The 23,442-nt window shown below is 39.2% G+C and overlaps 1 protein-coding gene across 2 annotated transcripts in view; it reads right to left on the bottom strand.

The window, feature by feature from the left end:
- Positions 1-23,188, bottom strand: part of LOC149537877 (Peptide chain release factor 2) — a 123,545-nt gene extending 100,357 nt beyond the window's left edge. Inside the window, exon 1 of one of the 2 annotated variants that reach the window (XM_089799273.1) lies at positions 22,375-23,188. In XM_089799273.1, coding sequence (XP_089655399.1) covers positions 22,375-22,788 — 414 coding nt within the window. In that variant the 5' untranslated portion in view covers positions 22,789-23,188. The remainder of the gene's footprint in view (positions 1-22,374) is intronic. The other variant, XM_089799274.1, reaches the window with a different exon arrangement.
- Between the last annotated feature and the right edge of the window lie 254 nt (positions 23,189-23,442).

The raw sequence follows: 23,442 nt of genomic DNA, 5'->3' as shown, positions 1-23,442 counted from the left end.
ACCTCTCTCCAGCACAACCTTCATGGCTCTGATGTATTCCCTACATCTCTCCTCATCTGACCCATAATTCATTCTATCCTCAGTGCCATCATCCTGCTCCATATCTATATCCATCTCTGCCTCTTTTGTGGTAGCCACGTCCACATTCGGTACAACCTCCTCATCTCTGGGTGCATCTTCAGACTATGGTATTCTCAACTCCTATGGCGCTGACATGGCAGCTACTCCTAAGGATACCTCTCCCCACCTCGAGGACTAAATAGAGGAACTGACATTTGCAGAAATGAGTCGAAACTACTATCTCAAGAATGCACTTACTCGGTCCATCACCTCAACATTCTCTGGTTGTGTTGTCTGGGTCATTCCAATACTCTCGATTGGCTGGGTTGGCTGTGTTGGGTAAGCTGGTTGGGCCATACCCACAGGTTCAGCCAACAAAGATGAATCTATGGTGACAACAGCCTTAGAGCCAATCACATCTAATCTAACTTGAGGCTCGAGCTCTGGCGCTTGCATCTCCACTAACTCTATCGTTGACACTGTTGCTAATAACTCTGGTGCGACCGGATCTACTAAGATGTTTCGTGGAATCATAACATCTGTGGTTTCTGTCATGGTCATGGGTGGAGTCATGACAACTGGTGCATGCCTCTAGCCAAATAAAGGAATAAGCAGGGTAGTGGCTGTTAAGTGTGTCGAAGTCAGCAACTGGGGAGGGGTGAAAAGTGTGGACCCTCCAACTGTCGCATCGCTCCTAACCTCTGCCGAGGTACTCTCTTCCTCTGAATTGGTCCCACTACCCTCTATGGTCTCCTCCCTTCTACTGTCTATGTCACCGTACGCATCTAAACCCTACAATACCCTCTTGTGATCGGCCACTGTGCTACCCGTGTCCAAATGCCTCCAGTAGAATATTGAGGGTTCGCCTGGGGCCAATTTTCCTCTTGGTGGGACTTCAAAATCGTTGGTTGGAATTTGATAGAGCACAGCTTCCAAAAACAAACAAATGGCATGATGGGGCATATAAAATGTTTGATGCTGCAATGTCATGAACTCCTCCATTCTATCCATGAGGACGGTGACTCAATCATACACCGTACCATTCATGATGCCATTCATGAAGGTAATCTGAGGTAGGGTGATATCTAAGGCCCTACTCACCTCGGTTAACCTGTTTTTTATTACATCCATAATACATATCCAATGGCCCTCTCGGATGAAATCCCACCGTAGTCCTTGACTCTTAGTACCCCTTACCACGGACTCAAATTCCTCCGGTGTAAAGGTCACATCCCACCAACTTTACCCAATACTCATTGCATTCTTGTGGCAATTTGTGGTTCGTGGTCACCACTTTGTGACCTCCTTGGCCAAGAATGCCAAGAACCCTGCTGAAATCTCGAAATTTGAAGGAGACTGTCATACGATGCTTCTTCTATACAAATTTGCTTGTTCTGTTGTGCCTGTTGTAGGTTTCGATCCTAATTCGTAAGATTGTCTCAAATAGCCGAATGGAGAACACCAGGAGTTGTATTGCCCAATGTACTTGCACACATATCATAATTTGCTTGATTAGGTCTGTGTCCGTTGTTTCTTGCCACCATCTCTGGCACTCACTGCCATTCAATCCTTCAAACTGAACTATGAGGTGTGACTAGTCGGCCTTCACCTTCTGCTTCTTACTACTTGATGCTGCCAACCCTGCAACATGGACTCTTGAGGCCAACACTCACGCATTTTTGTCCATCCCAACACTATGCCCCTTCAACTGGTCCTACTATCTTCTTTTCCTTGTGGACTACATACTAACTGATTAACCATCCCTTGTTTTGTCTTTATAGTACAAAACAAAAACGGTTAGGTTTTGTTTCTCCTTTTCACTTCTTCGCGGCTTGTTTCAGCCCCTCCTATTATTTCTAGCACCGGTGGGATGCTTCCCTCTATTACTCCTCAACTTGTCCAAACGGCAATGGTTCCTTTTGTATTTCTTTCACTCTATTTCTTTCCCTCAGCCACATTGTATGTCTCATCCACTGTCAAATGCTCTTTTTCACTCCGCAGATACTCTCCTTATGATTTCTTGTGGATGCTATTCCTTTAGACAGTCACAATTACCTTCTCCGCGAACCCCTTTTCTCCTTCTTCGCAAACACCCTTTCTTCTGCTCCGCAAACCCTTTTCCTCTTCCCATAGACTTCTTCCGCTTACTTTTCGTTCGCCATGGCCACTCCTTAGACCTTCTCTACAAAAGCTCCTTTCACAAGTTTTCTCATGCTGCTTCGTGGATGTTTGTCTTTACTTGAAACTTGCTCTTCTAAAAGACCTCATGAAATTTGTCGATTGGCAACCTTGAGATTGAATTTAGTGAAAACTCTGATTTCTCAACTGCTACTTCTTATGATCTTGATTCTGGATTGTAGCACAAACAGCCGGTGGTTGCCCTTGTCTTTCCTTTCTCTGCAGAAGTCTTCATAAACTATTCCACAGGATTTCTTGCCTTTTATTTCTATCTTTTGCCACAGTAGCCTCTTATACACATGGCCCGCAGGACACTTGATTTCCCAGCTACTACTTCATATGATCTTGATTCTGGATTGTAGCACAAATAGCCAATGATTGCCCTTGTCTTTCCTTTCTCCGCAAAAGTCTTCATAAATTGTTCCACGGGATTTCTTGCCTTTTTTATTTTCGTCTTTCGCCGTGGTAGCCTCTTATACACATGGCCTGCAGGACACTTATCTGCAGGGACATGGCCCACGGGATAGTTGTTCGCGGGGACATTACCCGTGGGACTTTTTTTTTTTTTAATTATTTTTTTCAAAGTCTAAATTTTAGCTATTATCACCCCTAGCCTCGCCTTCTTATTGTTCATGATAAATTTTTAGCTTCAATCAATTGATGGCGTCAAGAATTTCTCGCCCATCCAAGGTCCACAATTTTATAGAACCATTGTCGCCAACTTCTCTGATTTTATACGGTCCAAGCCATTTGACTTTGAATTTCCCCAGTTTTATCTTGTTACAGCCATTGTACCAAAGCACCAATTGGCCTGGCTAGAACCTTGTTCTTTTCAAATGTTTGTCATGCCATGCCTTTCGACGGGTCTACGTCACCTCCATCGCCCATTGTGTTGTTAATTGTGTTGTTAATCTGCGTTCATCCAATTTGTTTAGTTGATATAGGTGTTCTCGTAGACTCGATATCTCCGAGTCTATTTTCAATTGCAATCCAGAGGCTTGGGACCATAAATTCAGCTGGTACCATGGCTTCTTGGCCAAACATTAACTGGAACGGTGTCTGTCCAATTGTAACTTTGAATGTTGTGTGGTAGCCCACAACGCCAAGGGCAATTTCTCCTCCCAGTCTACCTGTTCTACTCCACATGATTTATATATGATAGCCACGAGAATTTTGTTTGTCACTTCTGCCTGGCCATTGGCTCGTGGATAATACGGACTTGACAACAAATGAAAAATCTTGAATTCTGTTGTCAGTAATCTAATCACATGATTCACAAAGTGACCTCCTCTGTCACTTGTTAACTAGATGGGTATGCCATATTGTGTGATGATCCATTCATATTGTGTGATGATCCATTCATACAAAAACTTTGTTGTACTTATTGCAAAGTTGTCAAGTAGTGCCCGTGCCTCTACCCATTTTGTTAAATACTCAATGGCCACCACCACGTATCGGCAACATCGAACCCTACTCGCCTTCAACGGACCCACAAAGTCCAGTCCCCAACGTTCAAACAAGTCCAGGGTGTGGGACAAGTTTAAGGCATGAAGTCCCTCGTGTGGTTTGTCGGCTCTCTAGCATGTATCACAGCTTAACACCCATTCCCATGCGTCATTGTAAAGTGTGGGCCACCATAATCCCGCAAGCATGACTATTCGTGCCGTTGTGTTAGGTCCCATGTGACCGCCTACCGGACCTTCATGTACTTCCCATAGAACACTCTGCACTTCCTCTTCCATCACACATTGCCTTAGCACTTGGTTTGGGCCCATCTTATATAGGAGACAATTTATCAGTTGGAAAGTCCAGCTTCTTAACACTAGCTTCAACCGTTCACCTAGCGGCATCTCCCTCGCAAATTGAGATGTGGATAGATATTCCCCAATAGACTTGTACCATCCTGGAAGAATGGTGGTCCTGAACAAGTGTACATCCGAAAAATCATCATTGACCCCCCTTCCAATGGCTCTCCAAACCTGATTCGAGAGAGCTGGTCTACAATGACATGACTCTTCCTGAGTTGCACAATAATGGTGAAGGTGAAACCTTGCAGTAGTAACAACCATCTACTAATCCTGCCTTGAATAATTGGTTTGTTCACCAAGTACATCAATGCCTAGTGGTCCATGTAAAAGGTGAATGGTGCAACCAAGAGGTAATTTCGAAATTTTTTTACCGAGTACACCATCTGAGGGCCTCCTTTGCAATGGTGTTGTAATTCTTCTCGGTCTTTGAAAGTAGCCGGCTTGCGAAATATACTAGGTGATCCAAGCCATGGTCGCTAGTTTGCGCCAACATTGCACCTATGGCGAAGTTAGAAGCATCAACATGGACGTGGAACTCCTTGTCCCAGTTTGGGTATGCCAAGATGGGCACCCCCAACAATCTATTATTCAACTCTACGAAGGCAGTCTCCTACTTGGAGCTCCAGACATACGGTTCTCCCTTCCGTGTCAACTTGTCCAGCGGAAGAGCAATTCGGGCATAGTTCTTTATGAACCATCTAAAGTATCCAATGTGCTCGAAAAAAGACTTGACTCCAGTTACCTCTTTAGGGGCTTCCATTTCCACGATCACCCTCACTTTGTCTGGGTCGGTCTTTAATTCTGACTTGCGAACAATGTGCCCAAGTAATTTTCCTTGAGGAACCATGAATCAACACTTTTTAGGATTCAATGCCAGCCTTGCCCACCGATACCTCTCCATACATTCTTGGAGTGCCTTCAAGTGGTTGCCCTGTCCACTGAAGATGGACCAATCATCCAAAAATGCTTGGAATTTGCCTACTGACATTTTGTCAAATATGTGTAAAATTATTCTCTGAAATGTAGCAGGTGCGTTACATAATCCGAAGAGCATTCAGTTGTAAGCATATACTCCATCCTCCACCACAAAGTTAGTTTTCAGATTATCTTCTTCAGCAATGGAGATATGGTTATAGCCAGAGAATCCATCCATGAAGGAATACACCTCGTGTCCTTCCATTTCTTCCAGAATTGTGTCCGTGAATAGGATGGGGAAGGGACCTTTTATCGTGACCGCATTTAGGCACCGAAAGTCCACACATATTCGGATTTGGATCCCTTCACTCTTCATGGATATCACAATTGGTGACACCCACTCACTTGTTTGGGCTTTGAATATTATGTCGGCTTCTAGCATTCGTTGTATTTCCTCATCTACGTGTGCTACATAATTCTTGTTCATTCTGTATGGTCGCTTCCGCACAGGTATGGCTCTGGGTACCAAAGGTATGCGATGAATGCACATCTCTGGCAGGACCCCTTTTAAATCCTTATACCTCCAGGCAAATAAATCTTTATACTCCATAAAGATTTTAAATGTTGTCGCCTTCAGTACAGGGTTCCAATCGTATCCAACAAGTATGTTCCTCGGATTCTCCTCGTCGCCAAGATTGGTAGCCTCCACTGACAGCTCTAAATATCTAATAAATTTCCCTTCAAAGCAATGGGCGGGACTCTCATTGATATCCACATTGTGTTCTTTTTATTCCAAAAACTCTGGTGGGAATACCTTCTCATCTTTAGGCTCCTCGATGTCAAGCATGTAAGAATGGAAGAGCTCAAAGTCTTCCATCCACCAATGGAAAATTTCATTCATTGAACTTGTCTCATCTCCTGAACATTCCTCCAATTCCAAAATGCCTTCGTCGTTTAGATCCATACGAGCTCTTCGCTCATCCATCTGATGTTCACCATCTGACTCGAACTTCGACGACGACACCATTTCCTCACTTACCATCTGAGTTCGGAGATCAATGGATAACTTTTGCCCTCTGCTTTCCATCGACATAATATTTTTCTTCCAATTGTAATTCACCTTGGCTGCCACTAGCCATCCTCTTCCAAGAATGGCATCGTATCCCTTTTTCTTCAAGGGAATCACCACAAAATCAACCACAAATGGTTGTGTCCTGATGGTTACTTGTTGAGCCACCAAGGTCCCTAGGGGTTTTATGCCCTGTTGGTCGGTGTCGAGCAGGTTGAATGTGGGCAGCCACAAGGTAGGCTTGCCCAATTTCTTCCATGTCTCCTAGGGGAGAACGTTCACCCCAGACCCACCATCTAAAATGGTGTCCACCGCGATGATTCCGAGGATTCCCATCTCAACCACTGCTAGGTGACAACCATTGCTTATCGTCAGCAACATGGAATCTATGGCCAACCCTCCTAGTAAAGTTTGTTGTTCCTTCATCTCCAACAAGTTTGTGTAGGCATTCAATAATGTCATCCTTAATTGTGGTACCATTTGTAAGAGGTCCTGAAGTCTAATGGGCACCTCCATTTGCAACATCTAGTTCACCAAGTTGTTCTCCCCCTTCGATCGTCCAAGGGTAGTACCTTTGATATCTTTTGTATCCTTCATTACCCTTTCTATTTCTTCTCATGTCTCCCACAGTCTCTACTTCTCAATGCGAGGATCAAGATACGTTGTCTACTTGGCCTGGCTGCAAGTGAGAACAAATATTTTTTCCTTGTCAACGTTTGGAGGTTCACTTGTTTTGGGCAGTTGGCATCTTCGTGGTCCCCCGGACCACACCATCGACACAATTTTTGAGGTGTCATTCTTCGGGCAATCTCTAGCAAAGTGGCCCCGTTGGCTACATGCACAGCATTGGATTATTGGCTTTCCCTTGGAATCATACTATATTTGATTCCTGTTGTCATTTTCGCCCCATCCCCCTCAACGGTTGTTTCTATAGCCGCTAGATGTGTCATTGTTGTTGCCCTAGGTCTCATTATTAGTGCCAGAGGTGGATGGTTGTTCCTATGTGAACATGAACAGTATTTGTTATCTTCATATTGAACGAGCACTCCTTAGAATGACCCAAGACCTGACAAATATCGCACATTGCCTTTTTAAGGCATTCTCCCTTTATGTGTCCTTTCTCTTTACGATCCGTACACCAGATTTCTCCCTCCTTCGTATGGCTAGTGGTTCTCTTCATGGACTTGAACTCCTTCCTCATCCGCTCCAAGTCCTTTTGGAGGGCCTGTACTTTCTTGTTGGGTTCCTCATAGTTGTTTGCACTGCTTTCGTCTTCAGAGGACTCGTCGCTCTTAGAGGAGTATGAGGATTTACTTTTCTTCTTCTTTTTCTTTGTCGTCTTGCCCTCACTTTCTAAGTTCATGGCATGGTCATAGGCATCTGTGTATGATGTGGGTGGGACTATCTTCATCTTCCTTCTCAATGCCCCACGGAGTCCTTCTACAAACCAACGTTTCTTTAGTTCATCCGCGAGTTGAGTACCCATCCAGCTAAGAAGATCCTTGAGCCTTCGACTGTAGGCTCGAACAATTTCCTTTTTTCTTTGTTTACAGTTGTAAATCTCTGTGACAACCTCGTCGTTGTCCAATAGTAGTTGAAATTCTACTTGAAATTCTTTCTTTAGATCATCCCATGTGATGATCTTTGCCTTGTCCATGTCAGAGAACCAATCCACTGTAACTCCCCATACACTGGTTGGAAATTGGTTCAACCACTTGTCCGCGTCGGTGACCGAGTGGGCTGTCCATATGGTTTTGCATGTACGACAACGTTGTACGGGGTCTTCATTCCCATTGCCTGTGGACTTTGGGAGTTTTTTCTTTTAAGACATTGTGTTTCTCGTCCTTTGATGACCACTTGATCGTATACCATAACTATCTTCTATTGGCCTCGCCTCCTTTCCTACTTCTTCACGGGTTCCCTCTCGTAGTGGTGTACAAGATGAATCTAGAAATTGCTCCCTTGTCTCCTTGAGCACATTTAATCTGTGTCGTGCTTCGCCGAGCAATCCTCGTTGCTCTGTATTTGTCGTTCCAATGAACTATGGCACCCTTCAGTGGTTCCTATGCCTCCCACACAATTGCCTTCTACTACACTCGGTGATTCCTCTGACTGCCCTATAATCTGTTCTTTGGCAAGTTGTCTTAGTCGCTGCTTTTGTTCGGCTTGGATTAAATCTCCCTGCACAGATTGTAAGTCATCAACATCCTCCCTCAAGTTCATATTTTTTATTTATGAGATTGGGCATTTGACATATACCATTATATAAAAACAAAATAGAACACTTCTATTTATTTAATCTGTATACATCATGTGTTGACTCATGCGACGGTTACAGACTCCTAAGTGCTCTTGACACCACGGCTCAAAAGCTCATGGTTCAGTTTTGCGACATCGTGCATCTCTCTCATAAAATTCTTGAGGGTTTCTTGACGATGTTCCTCTCATTCCACTTCTTCCCTGCATCTCTTTTGTGCCAAGTATGCTTGTGCAATTAGACAGGTAAGTTGGTCTAAGAATCTATTCATAGTTGGGCTTATGTGCATGGCATCCCACACATTGTTTGGTGTAACTTCGTTCTCTACAACTTCTCTTTGTACAGAGGTTTCAAGGCTTACGCGGTACAGGATGTGGAAGTTCTAGGGTGCCTCATGCTCGCCTTCCAAGATTTTTTTTTTGTAATCTTCATTCATTTTTCGATTATCTGGTATGGTTATTCCCATTTATCCTTGGTCTTCCATTCACTACTACTCCAGATTCAAACTGACAATGGCGCCAAATGTTCAACCTGTAGGTGAAAAGGAAAGAAACATATAATAACTTAACATAGTAAAATACTATTCATTAATCAAATGCTTTATGTACATAACAACAATATTTCATCCAATGATGCCAAATACATAAGTTAAAGCCACATTTATAATATTTGATGCGGTGCTCATGAAATGACACAACCGTACCGGTAACCATCTAACTACCCAATTTGCTAGACAACAGTTATTTGTCCTGAGTGTATTTAATTGGTGATGTAAGCCTTGTAAGGCATTTGGTATTTAATATCTGTTGTAGGCCAACTTGTGGCTTAATAATGTATTTAATGCAAGGGTTTATTTAATTTTGTAACTTGCTAGGCTGACTTGTGGCTTAGTTGGGTATAAGTCAGGGGGTCTTGTAGAGTCTTGAATCATTGGAATGGAGGAGTTGCTGAGAGGAGCAAAGTTTGAGCAGATCAAGTAGCTAAGTGTGGGCTTGGAAAACAAGAGGGTTGCTTGGTGGCTTGTGAGCACAAGTTTAGATTCTTCTTGGAGTTTTCTATCAAATTGTGGATCTGAACTAGCTAGTGATTAGATCTTGTGAGGTCTTGCAAAATTACTATTGTAATTGCTTTGTATGTGGTTGTAACCCAGAAGACCTTACAGTCGAGCATGTTGAATGAAAATCTTATGATACTATTATGAGAATTCTCTGTGTTATGGTTTATGTTCCATTGTGTGGTTATTTGTTGAGGGCTGGGACATCTCCTTTGGGGATTCTCCTACCTTATACTAAATCAAGTAGTGTGTGTGTGTGTGTGTTGTTGGAGTTCTATATTACTTAGCTTAGTTTTAGGTTAATAGTTTAATAAAATAAATTAGATGGTATGTTAGTTGTGGGAAGTTATATTCTCGTGGGCTAGTTTTATGGGCAAATGGTGGCTTTACATAGCCAACACACTTCAACGCAAAATCACCCACTGAACATCAATAACATTATTTCTATCTTAAGAAGTTTGCAGCAATGGTTTACTCTACCATTTTTAACATGGTATGAGAGCAACATATTTTCCAGTTCCTGAATGTCTGACTACTCTTGACATTGAAAATTCATTAATAAAGGCCTGCACTAGATGATACTTTGTTTGTTGCAGAAAATTCATTGGAAAGAATGGGGTAGTGATTCGTTATGGTGGCAATATGAACAGTTTTTCTTTAAGATGTAAGTAATCATTTGTAGTAATAGAGTTTCAGACAAAGGGTGAGATAGAGTTTCAGGCAAAGGATGTGGAGAAGCAAAAGAAAATGAAGAATTTTTTCCCTTGCATAAATACCTCCTTAGTTTCATTGAAGAAGCCATAACTGCCACCCTTTTTGCTGGGATCACTGGACTTACTCTTGCTCAACAAGTAATAAAGGCATTCGGGTATAAGTAAGGGGATCTTGTAGAGTCTTGAATCATTGTCATTTCAGCATGGAGAAGGAGTAGCTGAGAGGAGCAAAGTTTGAGCAAATCTAGTAGCTAAGTATGGGCTTGGGAAACAAGAGGGTTGCTTGGTGGCTTGCGAGCACAAGTTTAGATTCTTCTTGAGGTTTTCTATCCAATTGTGGATCTGGACTAGCTAGTGGTTGGATCTTGCAAGATCTTGCAGAATTACTATTGTAATTGCTTTGTATTTGGCCGTAACCCGAAAGACCTTACAGTCTAGCATGTTGAATGAAAATCTTATGATACTATTATGAGAATTGGCATTGCTTTGGATCTAAATCTCTGTGTTATTGTTTATATTCCGTTGTGTGGTTATTTGTTGGGGGCTAGGACATCTCCTTTGGGGATTCTCCTGCCTTGTACTGCATCAAGTAGTGTGTGTGTGCTGTTGGAGTTTTACATTACTTAGCTTAGTTTTAGGTTAATAGTTTAATAAAATAAATTAGATGGTATGTTAGTTGTGGGAAGTTATATTCTTGTGGGTTAGTTTTATGGACAAATGGTGGCTTTACATAGCCAACACACTTCAACGCAAAATCACCCAGTGAACATCAATAACATTATTTCTATCTTAAGAAGTTTGCAGCAATGGTTTACTCTACCATTTTTAACATGGTACGAGAGCAACATATTTTCCAGTGCCTGGATGTTTGACTGCTCTTGACATTGAAAAATCTTTAATAAAAGCCTGCACTAGATGATGCTTTGTTTGTTGCAGAAAATTCATTGGAAAGAATGATGTAGTGATTCGTTACAGTGGCAATATGAACGGTTTTTCTTTAAGTAATCATTTGTAGTAATCGAGATAAAGTTTCAAGCAAAGGGTGAGATAGAGTATCAGGCAAAGGATGTGGAGAAGAAAAAGAAAATGAAGAAAAATTTCCCTTGCATAAATACCTCCTTAGTTTCAATGAAGAAGCCATAACTGCCAACCCTTTTTGCTGTGATCACTGGACTTACTCTTGCTCGACAAGTAATAAAGGCATTCGAAATAGTGATAGAAAATGCATTACATGATGAACAATTTCCATAATTAAGCAGTTTCCAAAATGTGCAACTTAGGAAGTGAAGTGGCATTTGCAGAACCATACTCACTAGTGCCTCTTTTTTTTAGTCTCTTGATGCTACACTGAATTGATTATTCATACTATGCATGGGAACTGCTGAAGCAGGATTAGGTACGAATAAGGCGTGGGGAATAAAAAATTGAAATAGAACTAGTGAATTACTTATTTCTATTATTCATACTTGTTTGTTGGAAAAAAAAGGTGTGGTTGTGGCAGGACGTATTAGGAAAATATATTTTAAAAATAGTGGTGACCTAGAAGACGTAAATTTATTCTTTGAATATCATTACCATATGTAGAATGTATTTGCTCCCAAATCTCTTTGGCTGTACTAAGATGCATGTACTTGTCACATTGAGAATCCTCCTTGGCCATACATGCAATGTCTCTTTGAAGATCATTACCATGTGTAGCATGTAGTTGCCCCCAAATTTCTTTGGTTGTACTAAGATGCATGTACTCGTCACACTGAGAATCAGCTAGACAACTTAGGATAACACTCAATGCTTTTGCATTGGATGACATCTTATTTTCAGAGTTTGTGAGTCCTATGGGAAGTACATAATCAGCTGAAATACATTCCCATGCATCAAGACCAAGAGCATTAATGTAAATTAGCATTCTAAAACTCCAAATGATAAAGTTTGTCCCATCAAACTTAGGAACCCCACATTTTACATGCTCTTCCAAATTTAACTCATCTATTGCCATGAACCATATTCCATCATTTTGAGAATCATCCTCACTACTAGAAGAACCATTGTTGTCATCCTTAAAGTAGAGTACCCTTTTAGATTTATCAGATTTCTTATTTCCTCTTACAAATTTTCTAATTCTTTTAAACCTTAAGCTTCTTTCATCATTGCTGTCCTCTTCTTTCTCATGAGGACAGTTTGAATTTAAATGACTAAACTTACCATAGTTGAAGCATTTTAAAGCCAACTTAGCTTGGTCTTGCTAAGTCCTTTCTTCAGCTTCCTTACAAGATAAGCTATCTCATCATTTGAGTCACCTTCTGAACTTTCACTTGAGTTCTGCTCCTTCTCTTTCCACTTTTAGTTGCTTGAAGGCAGTTTTCCTTTGTGACAACCGTTCAACGTTGGTTCGCATTTCATATGCAATCAAGATACCATACAACTTATCCACAGTGAGAGTATCCAAATCTGACATCTCTTCAACAACAAAGACTTTGGCATTAAACTTCAAAGGAGGAAGTACGTAGAATCTTTTGAACAATGATCTTTCCATCAATTCTCTCACCAAGTCCTTTCAAAACATTCACGACTTCATTGACTCATAGTCTTCAAAAATCGTTCTATGCATTTGAACTTTTGTCTTCCTAACTTTATCATTGCCATGATAAGCATTGAACAACTTATCCCAAACTTCTTTGGCAAAATCGCAATGCATAACTTTGACAAATTCTGATTTAGATAGACCACATAGAAGTGCATTCATGGCTTTAGCATTATTCTCAAAGGCCCTTTTAGCATCAACATCGTTACACAGTTGAGATGGGACACTCATATGTATGTCAAATCCAAGAGACATAATGTAGGTTTTCATACTAACACTCCAAAAGGCATAAGTTTGTTCCATCAAAAAGGAGCACGATTTGTGGCAAGACCTTCTAAAGCCATTGTGGTCACATATGACAAACCTATTCTCAGGCTTCTAAGCTTTTGGAAGAGAGAACTTGGACTGAGAAGGGGAGGGGGTGAATTAGTATTTTAAAATTTTAAATCAAAAAGTGTATAGAGGGAAATAGAATCAACCATTGTACCAACTAATTAAGGGGGAAAACCAAAATTCACCTCATAAGATAGGTTCGATCAATACAAAAGGAAGTATCAATGCATAACCTAATGCAAAAAGATGAATTGCTTGGATTTACTTCCCCCTCACCTCCACCTTAAGGTTTTAAGTAAATATGTAATGTAAGACTGAAATATAAAGATATGGTAAGATGATAAAGAGTATTGAAATGGAAGACGCGAAAATGATAAACCTTGCAAGATACAAACCAATAAACAGGTTGTCAAATGGGATCCAAAATTAGTAATTCCCGTGATCAAAGCCGAAACCTACAAGATCTACAAAACCCAAAAATTGTTCAGCAATCTAGAACGCTCAACTTTCTCCTAATCAAGGTCAACTTTTGCACGAGGGTGACTTTCTCCTGAAGCAGGGGAGCAATGCGTTCCTAATCAATTTGTCTAATTTCGTTTTTGATTTTGTATTTCCGACAAATGATGGAAAAGATATCTAAATCTGCAACTTGTTCATCTTTTCCAGATCTGAAACTTGCACAAATAAAGGTTTTTTTGTTTGTTGTTGGGGGGGTGGCGAGGTTGCCTCGGTGAAACCCCAGTTTAGGAATTAACCCTCAATTGGAATAGAAATGGAATGCTAACAAGTAGTAGTGATAGATCTAACATGAAGCATTGTAAATCTATGAATATGCTCTGGAATTTGAAATGTAATTGAGTATGTAGATGCAACACCCTTGACTCAACTTCAAAAACCCTAGGAAAAGAAATCAAAGTGAAACCAAAACTTTCATGAATTAATGTGCTTGAAATCCACCTTAGAAATGAATGTAGATCTTGAGAGGGTGAATATAGAAGATGCAACAAAGGATCTTGAATGTATGAAGGGAGATCTTGAGTTTTATGAGAGATCTTGCATAAACTCTTCCAATGGCTTGGATGCATGAATCCTTGATCTTCAATGAAGAGATTGCTTGAATGCCTTGAAGGCTTGAAGAATGCTTGAGAACTTGAATGCTAGAGCATGTGAATGCTTGATCATGAACTTGATGGATTATGGATGGATTGCTTGTGCATATGACTGATGGATGCAAAATGGAGCAAATAGATGGGTTTATAAAGGTTTGCAATTAACATTCTCCCACAAGCCGACAATACCTAGAAGTTAATACCCCATATCAACCCAGACACGTAACATTTTAATGAAATTAAAATGACATACTTATTAAATCACTTTAGGTTATCAAAAGTGGACATTTTATATGCCATTATATGTAAAATCCATCAAAAGTAGACATTTTACATGTCATTGCAGATAAAGTTCAACTTAAAAGCATAAGGTCATCAAAGGTGGACCTTTCAGGTGTCATTGCATCTAAAAAGTGAGCTTTCACGTAAAATGTGTCATTGCATCCAAAACATGAGCTTTCACTTAAAATATACAATGCCTCCCAAAAGGTGTGCTTTGCACCATGAGAGTTTTTAAAACATGCAATCCATCCCAAAAGGTGCGATTTGCATCTTATGCATATTTTAAAACATGCTATGGACACCAAAAAGTGCGATTTGCACTGAAGTTCATGTATTTGCTCCCAAGAAACCCGTTTTTGGAAGAACACGTGTAAAGAGCCTCCAAGAACCCGATTTTGAAGATTATGGGAGATTTCCTTCATAGTTTTTCATGAGATCTTTTCCAATAGGGTCGTTTTTGCCTATCAATGGATTTTCCAACATTGAAAACGGATTCATCTTGCTAAAAACGATTTTTCAAGCTCCATCCAAGGGCATATTTTTGGTAAAAACTTCAAATAAATCCATTTATGGTTCACGTTTTTATCCAAGAGGAATCGATTTGGCATTATATGTGTTCTACATTGCATATTGGTAAATGTTTTGGCTTTTAGAAGCCAAAACGTTTTGATCTCACATCTTGAGAAAAACTTTTTTACCAAAAAGGTCCCATGGGTGCATATCAAAAATGTTGGATTTTAGAGCAAGAATAGGGCATGTTTTGGCATCTTCCATTTAAAACGCCTTATTTGCTGCCTTCTCCATTTCAATTTGCAAAGTTCGAAAGATTCAAAGTGTTTTTTGAAGAAGTTTTCAACACTGGAGGATTTCCCTCCACCATTTTTGGCACTTAATCTTCATGTAAGTTGACAATTTCTTTCTTGCTATTTAATTTGTGATTATCTTGCTGATTTTATGCACATTATTGCTTGATGATTGCCACTTGTTGAAATTGATACCATGGAAAGTGCATTTTTCCTTTAAAAAGGAAGAAATTGTTCGTTTTCATGTTTTTGGCTTTTGCCCAAACTCCAAATTCGAAATTGTGTGTTGAAGTGCTTTGCATATTGACATGTTTGAGTCATTTACCAAAGGTACGTCTTTCTTTTGAGTTTTTGTGTTTTGTGTGCTTGCTTTCCGGTTTTCTCCACATTGGAGAAGTTACAAGTTCTTTCCCAAAAATTTGTTATTGTTTTACTTCATGTGAAATCATCATCACATTCCATTTCCATCTTCCATGTCACAACACTTCACATCTCATCCGACAAATGTGATTACATGTTTTCCATCTCATTCACCATCCGCACATGCTGGTAATCTCATTTTCTGCTTCCATTTTCACTTATCTCACTTTCCGCATTCACTCACACGACACAATTACACAGAAAGCCTTACGTGTAATTGCCTCTCAAAACCCCATTTTTGACTTAAAGTCACTTTTTGAAAAGTCAAAAATATTCCATTTTCATCTTCTATGTACTTTGACTTCAAATTTTCACCAAATATGACTATAAAGTTCATTGTCCCTCTTCCATATTCCATTTCCATCGCTCCATATGCACTTACGCCTTCATGAGCAAATACATGTTTTTCCATTTTCCACATCTTTGCATGCTTCACATCTCATCAGTTATCTGCACTTGCATGTAACACTCATCCTCCATTCGCCTTCGCATCTCATCTCACTTTCCATCCCCCTTTGCATGTTGCAGTTATATGTAATCCGTTTTTCACGCAATAATGTCTTGAAAACCCTAGTCACGTTTGAAAATCAGCAATCTTCATTCGCACACATTCCCATGCATTCCACCTTCACACATTTTCATTTCATTTCATTTTCTTCCATCTTCCATTTTCCACCTTCGTAACACTTCATTCCGCATTCCATTTCCATTCACTTTTCACCCGCATCCATTGCATATGATTTCTTTTTGAGATCATTTCATCGGATCTACAAAGTCTCCAATCTATTTTCAAATCTTTGTTGCTGATCGAGAATCAACTTGAATGGCGATTCCCTCTGATGATATGTTTATATTTTGGGATTTTTGTCTTGCAATGCAAGCGCAAACGAAAGAGATGCCCTCACCATTGAAATCAAAATCTGAAGGCAAGATGAAGCATCAATTTGATAAAGAATTGGCTCATGCAACTCCATCATCAATTGTATATGTTCTTGATAATGTGATGGACACAAAGATCGGTCATGTGGACGTGGCCGATTTTCTGCAAAGAGTTGAAACTCCTGTTGGTTACAAGATGAAGCGCATCAAAAGAAGTCACATTCACTTGGTGTTTGCATTTCCTATGGCTTCCACAGAACCTGATTTCGTTATTGGATGTGCAAGACGCTTCATTCCAAAATCAAAGACTATCAAGGATGCTGACGACAAGGTTGTCATTAGTCTTGATCCAGAGGTCATTGAGCAAATATTCAAGGGACCACGTAATGCAGAGTGTGCAGATCTAACCAAAGAATCATCTTTGGTAAGCTGGAATACGAAGAAAGGTGATTATCAGAAGTATGTTAACCAATACTGGTTAGACAATAAAAGGAATAACTTCTCAAGATGGCCAAAGACCATTCATCGGTCTAACTTAAAACAAGAATACAAAGATCTCATCATTCTACTCAGCAGAGTTTGCCGTCTCAAGGGTTCTACTGATTTCAAGCCATGGATGTACAAGTTCATCTTCCAAATCATGGAAAACAGAGAAGACAATTGGAATGACACCCGCTGGTTTAGCCTTCCTCCTTTCGTGCTCACTTTCATTTGCTACTGACCCCGAGGCAGTGGATGACTAGAGTCCCCCTCTGGAGATAAGGGGAGAGTTGATTAACACTACACTTTGCTAGTAGTTGCTCAACGTGGGAACTTCAGTGCCCTTTTACATGAACTCCTACCTTGTCTACATCATTGCTGCTATGTGATCTTTCTCTGGTCTCTCAACCAAAGGAGATCTTCTTTAGATTCCAGTTTGGATTACTATGACTAGATCATTCTGGCTAATAGTAAATTTCATTACAGAAGAGTCCAAGATGCTTTCTTTGGGCATTTCTGGTGCTTATTCGATAAACAGTTATCCATCAAGACGGTATCTAATGCAGCATGGGAAAAGGTGAATCAATACGGTTGTATATATGGAAAGTTGTAACGTCCTCTTTCTGGAATAATCCCGATTTCTTTACCCTTAACAATAATTCTTACTTCAAAATGTTAATAACTCTATCAAACATCGAAAATTCAAGATAACAATCAGATCAACTAATAATAGCACAATCCTCAAAATCAATTCTATTTTAAACATTGTCAAAACCATTCCATGTTCTTAAACAACTTTAACGATTCATTTCATAGAGATTTGTTAGCCTCAGTTTTGAACTAGCCCAAATTTGAACTTTCATATTGAATTCAATATCTCACTAATCCAAATCATGTGCAGTTGGTATCTCGGATGAAGTTGAGCATCCAAAAGTTGACACCCTAAATGTTTATCAATAATTTGAGAAAGTTACAGAGTTGTTAAACTTATTCAAGAACCTGATAATGATAACACCACCAAAGCAAATTGAAAGTGATGTGAGATTAAAAGCATATCAGCATGTTTTAAAAGTCACTCAAATCTGCTATATCCCGATGAGTAATGATAGTGACTGGGCATTTGCCTCTAAGAAAATACTGAAAAGCATCATGAACCAAGTTGGCAGCAATGATTTGATGAAGGTGGCGGAATTCAATATTTGGAGCTTGGCTTAATTAAGCAGGAACATATCAGCATCTGATTGCCGAAATCCTCTAAATCTCAATGAGTAGGTGGTGGCAACATCCTATACTTGAGCGGCAATTTAATAAAGTTCTATACGTTGGCAAAAGCAAGTTGGCGACACTTGCTTACTTCCAGCAAGATTGGACCCTTTGAAAAGTTGAAGAAGTTTCCTCCCAGACCAATAAGCCACGGCTAAGTATCTAGGGAAGTTTATATATATAACTGAACACCAATGAAATTAATGAGGCTTTCAACATGGCAGTGGGCACTTTGGCAAGTTGAAAAACTTTATTAAAACTACGAAAGACCCAATTGAAAAGTAAGAGTATCAGAAAACTTAAGTTGATCAGGGAGTTGGCCAAGTTGGCAAAGAAGCTGGTGTATTCTCACCATCCATTCATCGGCAGTTTAAAGAACTTGTCAAAGTTCAGTAACCCGCAATGATGTCTTGATCACAATGAAAATTAGTTATTATAACTGATTTATAACTGCTTTAAATATCATCTTATAAGTTCATCCAGTGAGGCAGAGGATTTAGAAACTTTCAAATAAGTGCAATCTGTGGGTGTAAAGAAGCATGACAGAACCATGTTCATTCTAATGCAGGGACTTTGAAAAACACTCATGGACAACGAATGTAAATCGATAACAAAAAGACAAAGCCTCAGCATCTCCAAAGCCATGGCATTCAAGTTACATAAACCCTAGTTAACGTGCATGCAAAAATGTTAAAGCAGTGGCGCCATCATAGGGAATGAGATAATATGAAGATAGACTACCATCTCATAGAAAGCATGATCGCACGATGCAGACTTAACAATAATATCATCCCCAATATGGTTTTTGTCATGTGTAGAAGTATTCATAACTCATTGAGAAGACATGTGCAGTTAAAATAAGGCCTATGACCTTATAAACAATGACACCAAATTGTTTGATAGGCTGGAAAGGTTTTCAAAACTCCTGAGTTGCTACATGCACAAAAACAAAATGTTCCATGCCTATGAATATTTGAAAATATGGGTCGCCGAGATGATGGATAAGAAAGATTTGGAACAGGTTATGGAACTATAACACATCATGGATTGCAGTGGTTGCATGGCATGCAAAAATGTATACTATACCATCTTTGTAAATTTGTAAGAAAAAGCTTAACTGTTATTATCCATGGGGATGCCCAAGTTGACATGTTTGAAGAATAAAAGTGTCAACCAGCACGAATAGAATGCAACAGCCAATCACAAGCTGGTCAATGTGGGAGGTCATGTTCGAAGAATATGGAACTCGGAAGAAAAGTTATTTGGCAGGTGTAAATCCACACCCTACAATCTCAGCAAGTGTTCTCTTTCTCTGACTCAAACCAGTATGTGGACATCCATTAAATAATTCAAATCAAGGGAGTTTGTTGGATATCACAAATGGATATGTTATTGCAGATGCTTCTTCAAAGCATGGTCTCAAGCAAACTGTGGAGACATCAACATGCATGCAAAATGTGGAATGGAAGATAAGGTATGCAGACAACTTGACAGAGTACTTCAAAAGATGTCATCTTAAGGAAATGAATTGAACAATTACAGGGTTCGCAGAAAATGAATTTCTTGATAAGACTTTTTTTTTTTTAAACTTCTTTCAAGCAAATGTGATGTTAAAATAAATGCCAAAGCCACTAGCTATGTCAGCATTCTCTGTGTTTGTGGAATGTATAGACCATTTCACAGTGTGCCTGATTGTTAGATGGGAAGTTTCTAAGGATGATATCTCATTGATTATAATAATCAAAAGTTGTGAAGCGTCTTAAATAATCAGGCCAGGCCAGGTTGATACTAAGTATATCGGTGAATTGAACTTATGGATGTAGCAGCATATTTCATTATTTGTGAACATAGTTCAAAGATAGCAATTGCATTTGCACTGTACTAGTGACATTAGACAAACCAATCGGAAACAGAGGCTTGCATACACTGCAATAAAGAGGAGACTTTCATTAGTAGGGGAATTCTATGCTAGATATTGGGTTTGTGCCACCCTCGTCTCAACGATTTGCATAAAACCTAGATATGTGGGAAAAGGATTCAAAATCTTTCTTGAAATGCAATAAGATCTCAAATCATTTTCCAATATACACATTTGTATTGAAAGAGGAGCTTTATCACTAGTGTATTGTGCAAAAATAAAGAAAGGATTTGTTACAAAATGCTTCACAAGCTCTAGATCACATGAAAGTGGGATGATTGGGTAATTTGTGTCATTATGGTGAAGAAGATGGAATATAGAAGAATGTGAAAATTATCAAAAATATTTATATGATGTTTCACAAAGAAGGGTGCACTAAAATTCTGTAACATATTATTTGTTATGGGTTAGTTATTCCTTGAGCCTATATATACAAGGCCATTTGTTATGTAAAAAGGGAAAGGACTTTTTGCAAAGGGGAAACTCTGGATAAAATTTTAGAGGAACTTTAAATAAATTTTAGTTTCATATCGTATGTAAGGGTTTTTGAGTTTGTATATTCTCAAAAGATAATAAAGAAGGCATTTATCCATATGTCTACATGTATTCTTCTATTATCGTTACTGATTTATCGTATATTAAGTTGGTAATGTCTTTGTGTATTCGTGTAATCCATTAGTTTCTTATTCAAATGATATATGTAATTGATGAGGATCAATCATATCATGGTACCTAGGTTCAAATGTGATAAGATAACCTCTCTCCTCGTGTAGTGAGATTCGTTATCCTTAGTTCATCATTGCATATTCAAACATAATTTGTGTTGCTACCCCTTTGTAATCATTCTACATTATGAATCTCAACTAGTATTCATATGTTTGCTATTAAGATTTATCTTTACCATTTTCTTTAGTTTTGTTTTGTCTCCTTTTTGCACTTTCCGGTGAAAAATATACATAAATACAAATATCACTATCATACGAGAGAACTGCCCCTCTCAAATGCAGAGGAAGGTTGCAGTTTAATAGTGATCGAACTCCAATCCATCCAACTGTTGGTACGGTCATCACTGCTCCTCAGACAAACAAAGTCATGGTCAAAGAAACATTCCCAGTGACAGATCTGTTTACCAACAAGGTTCATGGGTCCTACATACGAAGAGACATTAAAAGGCCTGAGCACCAATACCATCATTATATTTAGTCAGACAAGAGGCCCGGAAAAGCTCCTTGTTATCAGAACGACAGAGGCTCCTGCCTTACCAGTGCATGGTATAGGTAACATGTTAAGATGCGTCACTGTAGTTTGAAACTATGCACTACTGTCATAATTTTAGAAGGAAGCGTAGAAAATACTAAGCTTGTGAGATTGTATCACAACTCAATCTTTCTCTGAAAATTTTCACTGGCATTATAGAAACATAATTCTGCAACAAGATATGATTGAGGGTAAAAAGGTTGAGTTCTATTACCTGGAAGCATGTAATTGATGAAGATCAATCATGTCGTGGTACCTAGGCTCAAATGTGATAAGATAATCTCTCTCCTCATGTATTGAGATTCGTTATCCTTAGTTCATCATTGCATATTCAAACATAATTTGTGTTGCTACCCCTTTGTAATCATTCTACATTATGAATCTCAACTAGTATTCATATGTTTGCTATTAAGATTTATCTTTACCATTTTCTTTAGTTTTGTTTTGTCTCCTTTTTGCACTTTCAGGTGAAAAATATACATAAATACAAATATCACTATCATACGAGAGAACTGCCCCTCTCAAATGCAAGGGAAGGTTGCAGTTTAATAGTGATCGAACTCCAATCCATCCAACTGTTGGTATGGTCATCACTGCTCCTCAGACGAACAAAGTCATGGTCAAAGAAACATTCCCAGTGACAGATCTGTTTACCAACAAGATTCATGGGTCCTACATACGAAGACACATTAAAAGACCTGAGCACCAATACCATCATTATAATTAGTCAGACAAGAAGCCCGGCAAAGCTCCTTGTTATCATAACGACAAAGGCTCCTGCCTTAACAATGCATGGTATAGGTAACATGTTAAGATGCGTCACAGTAGTTTGAAACTATGCATTACCATCATTATTTTAGAAGGAAGCGTAGAAAATACTAAGCTTGTGAGATTGTGTCACAACTCACTCTTTCTCTGAAAACTTTCACTGGCATTATATAAACATAATTCTGAAGCAAGATATGATTGAGGGTAAAAAGGTTGAGTTCTATTACCTGCAAGCGTACTTTCATCAGCTGTATGGATTGAGCTACAACAGCAGCATGACTTCTCCAATCGCTCTCGCTTTCATCAAGTATTGCCCACCCACGAGCAACAATATCTTCTGCTGTCAATCTGTCATGCTTTCCTTCTCTGTAATCTGCAGGAGATGAAGAGTAGCTATGTCTGAATGTCACTGCAGGCACCACCTTTTCCCGGCACATCAACTCTAAATTATTTGCCTGCACCCCAATTTGATACCTATGATCTGAACGACACATCGGTATGTGGAAAAATGTGGTGTTATACCTGACGCCTCTAAAACCTATTAACCTTAAACTCTCTCCGGCCAAGTACTCCTTTATCATAATCAAACCGGGCAGTAGATTAAACCCAGGCCTGCCGCTGTTTATTAAAGTCATAAACATGTCGAAAATTATTCAGACGATTCAATGAATTGATTTCAGCACATTCTTGGCATTGTTAAAAGCCTTGTTTGGCACTGTATGAGCTTTCATTATCAAATTTCGATTCAACAGGTAAAAGAAAGGAGTGAGCAATCGTCTCATTTGAGAAAATGAAATGGCCCAGCTTAACCACCAACAAGAGACAGCACTACCGCCAAAATACGGGACAGGGTAACTACAGATATATAGACAAATCGAAATCCATTCGAACTTCTTATGCAGACGGATGATTCAGAGGCTTTTTTCTCGGGAAAAAATATCTGTGGAATTGAATGAAGCTAATTTCTATATTTCTTAAATTTTGTCGAATAAATTAGTCTGATGTTGGCCTTCATAAAAAGTTCTTAGGTTGCTGGAATTTAATCACACCTTGTGGACTCCTAATGTGTCATTAGTGTTAATCTTACTTATCTTGTACAACCCTTCTTTCAATGTTTTCCTTCTACTTATCTACTATTTGAAATGATGAAAATATGTCCTGAATTGTGTGGCTAACCTCTAGGTACTTTTTTTCATTATTCTCGAGAGTGATTCCGATACTTAAACCCCCTAACTTTGTGCTTTTTAAAATCTTATGTGGAAATTACAAATCACTCTTAATTTTTTACAGAAGCT

This window comes from Cupressus sempervirens, chromosome 9 (assembly GCF_028749045.1).
Source record: "Cupressus sempervirens isolate cs-2001-9-10 chromosome 9, ASM2874904v1, whole genome shotgun sequence".
NCBI classification, from domain to species: Eukaryota; Viridiplantae; Streptophyta; class Pinopsida; order Cupressales; family Cupressaceae; genus Cupressus; species Cupressus sempervirens.
This window is presented reverse-complemented; position numbering and strand designations above follow the sequence as displayed.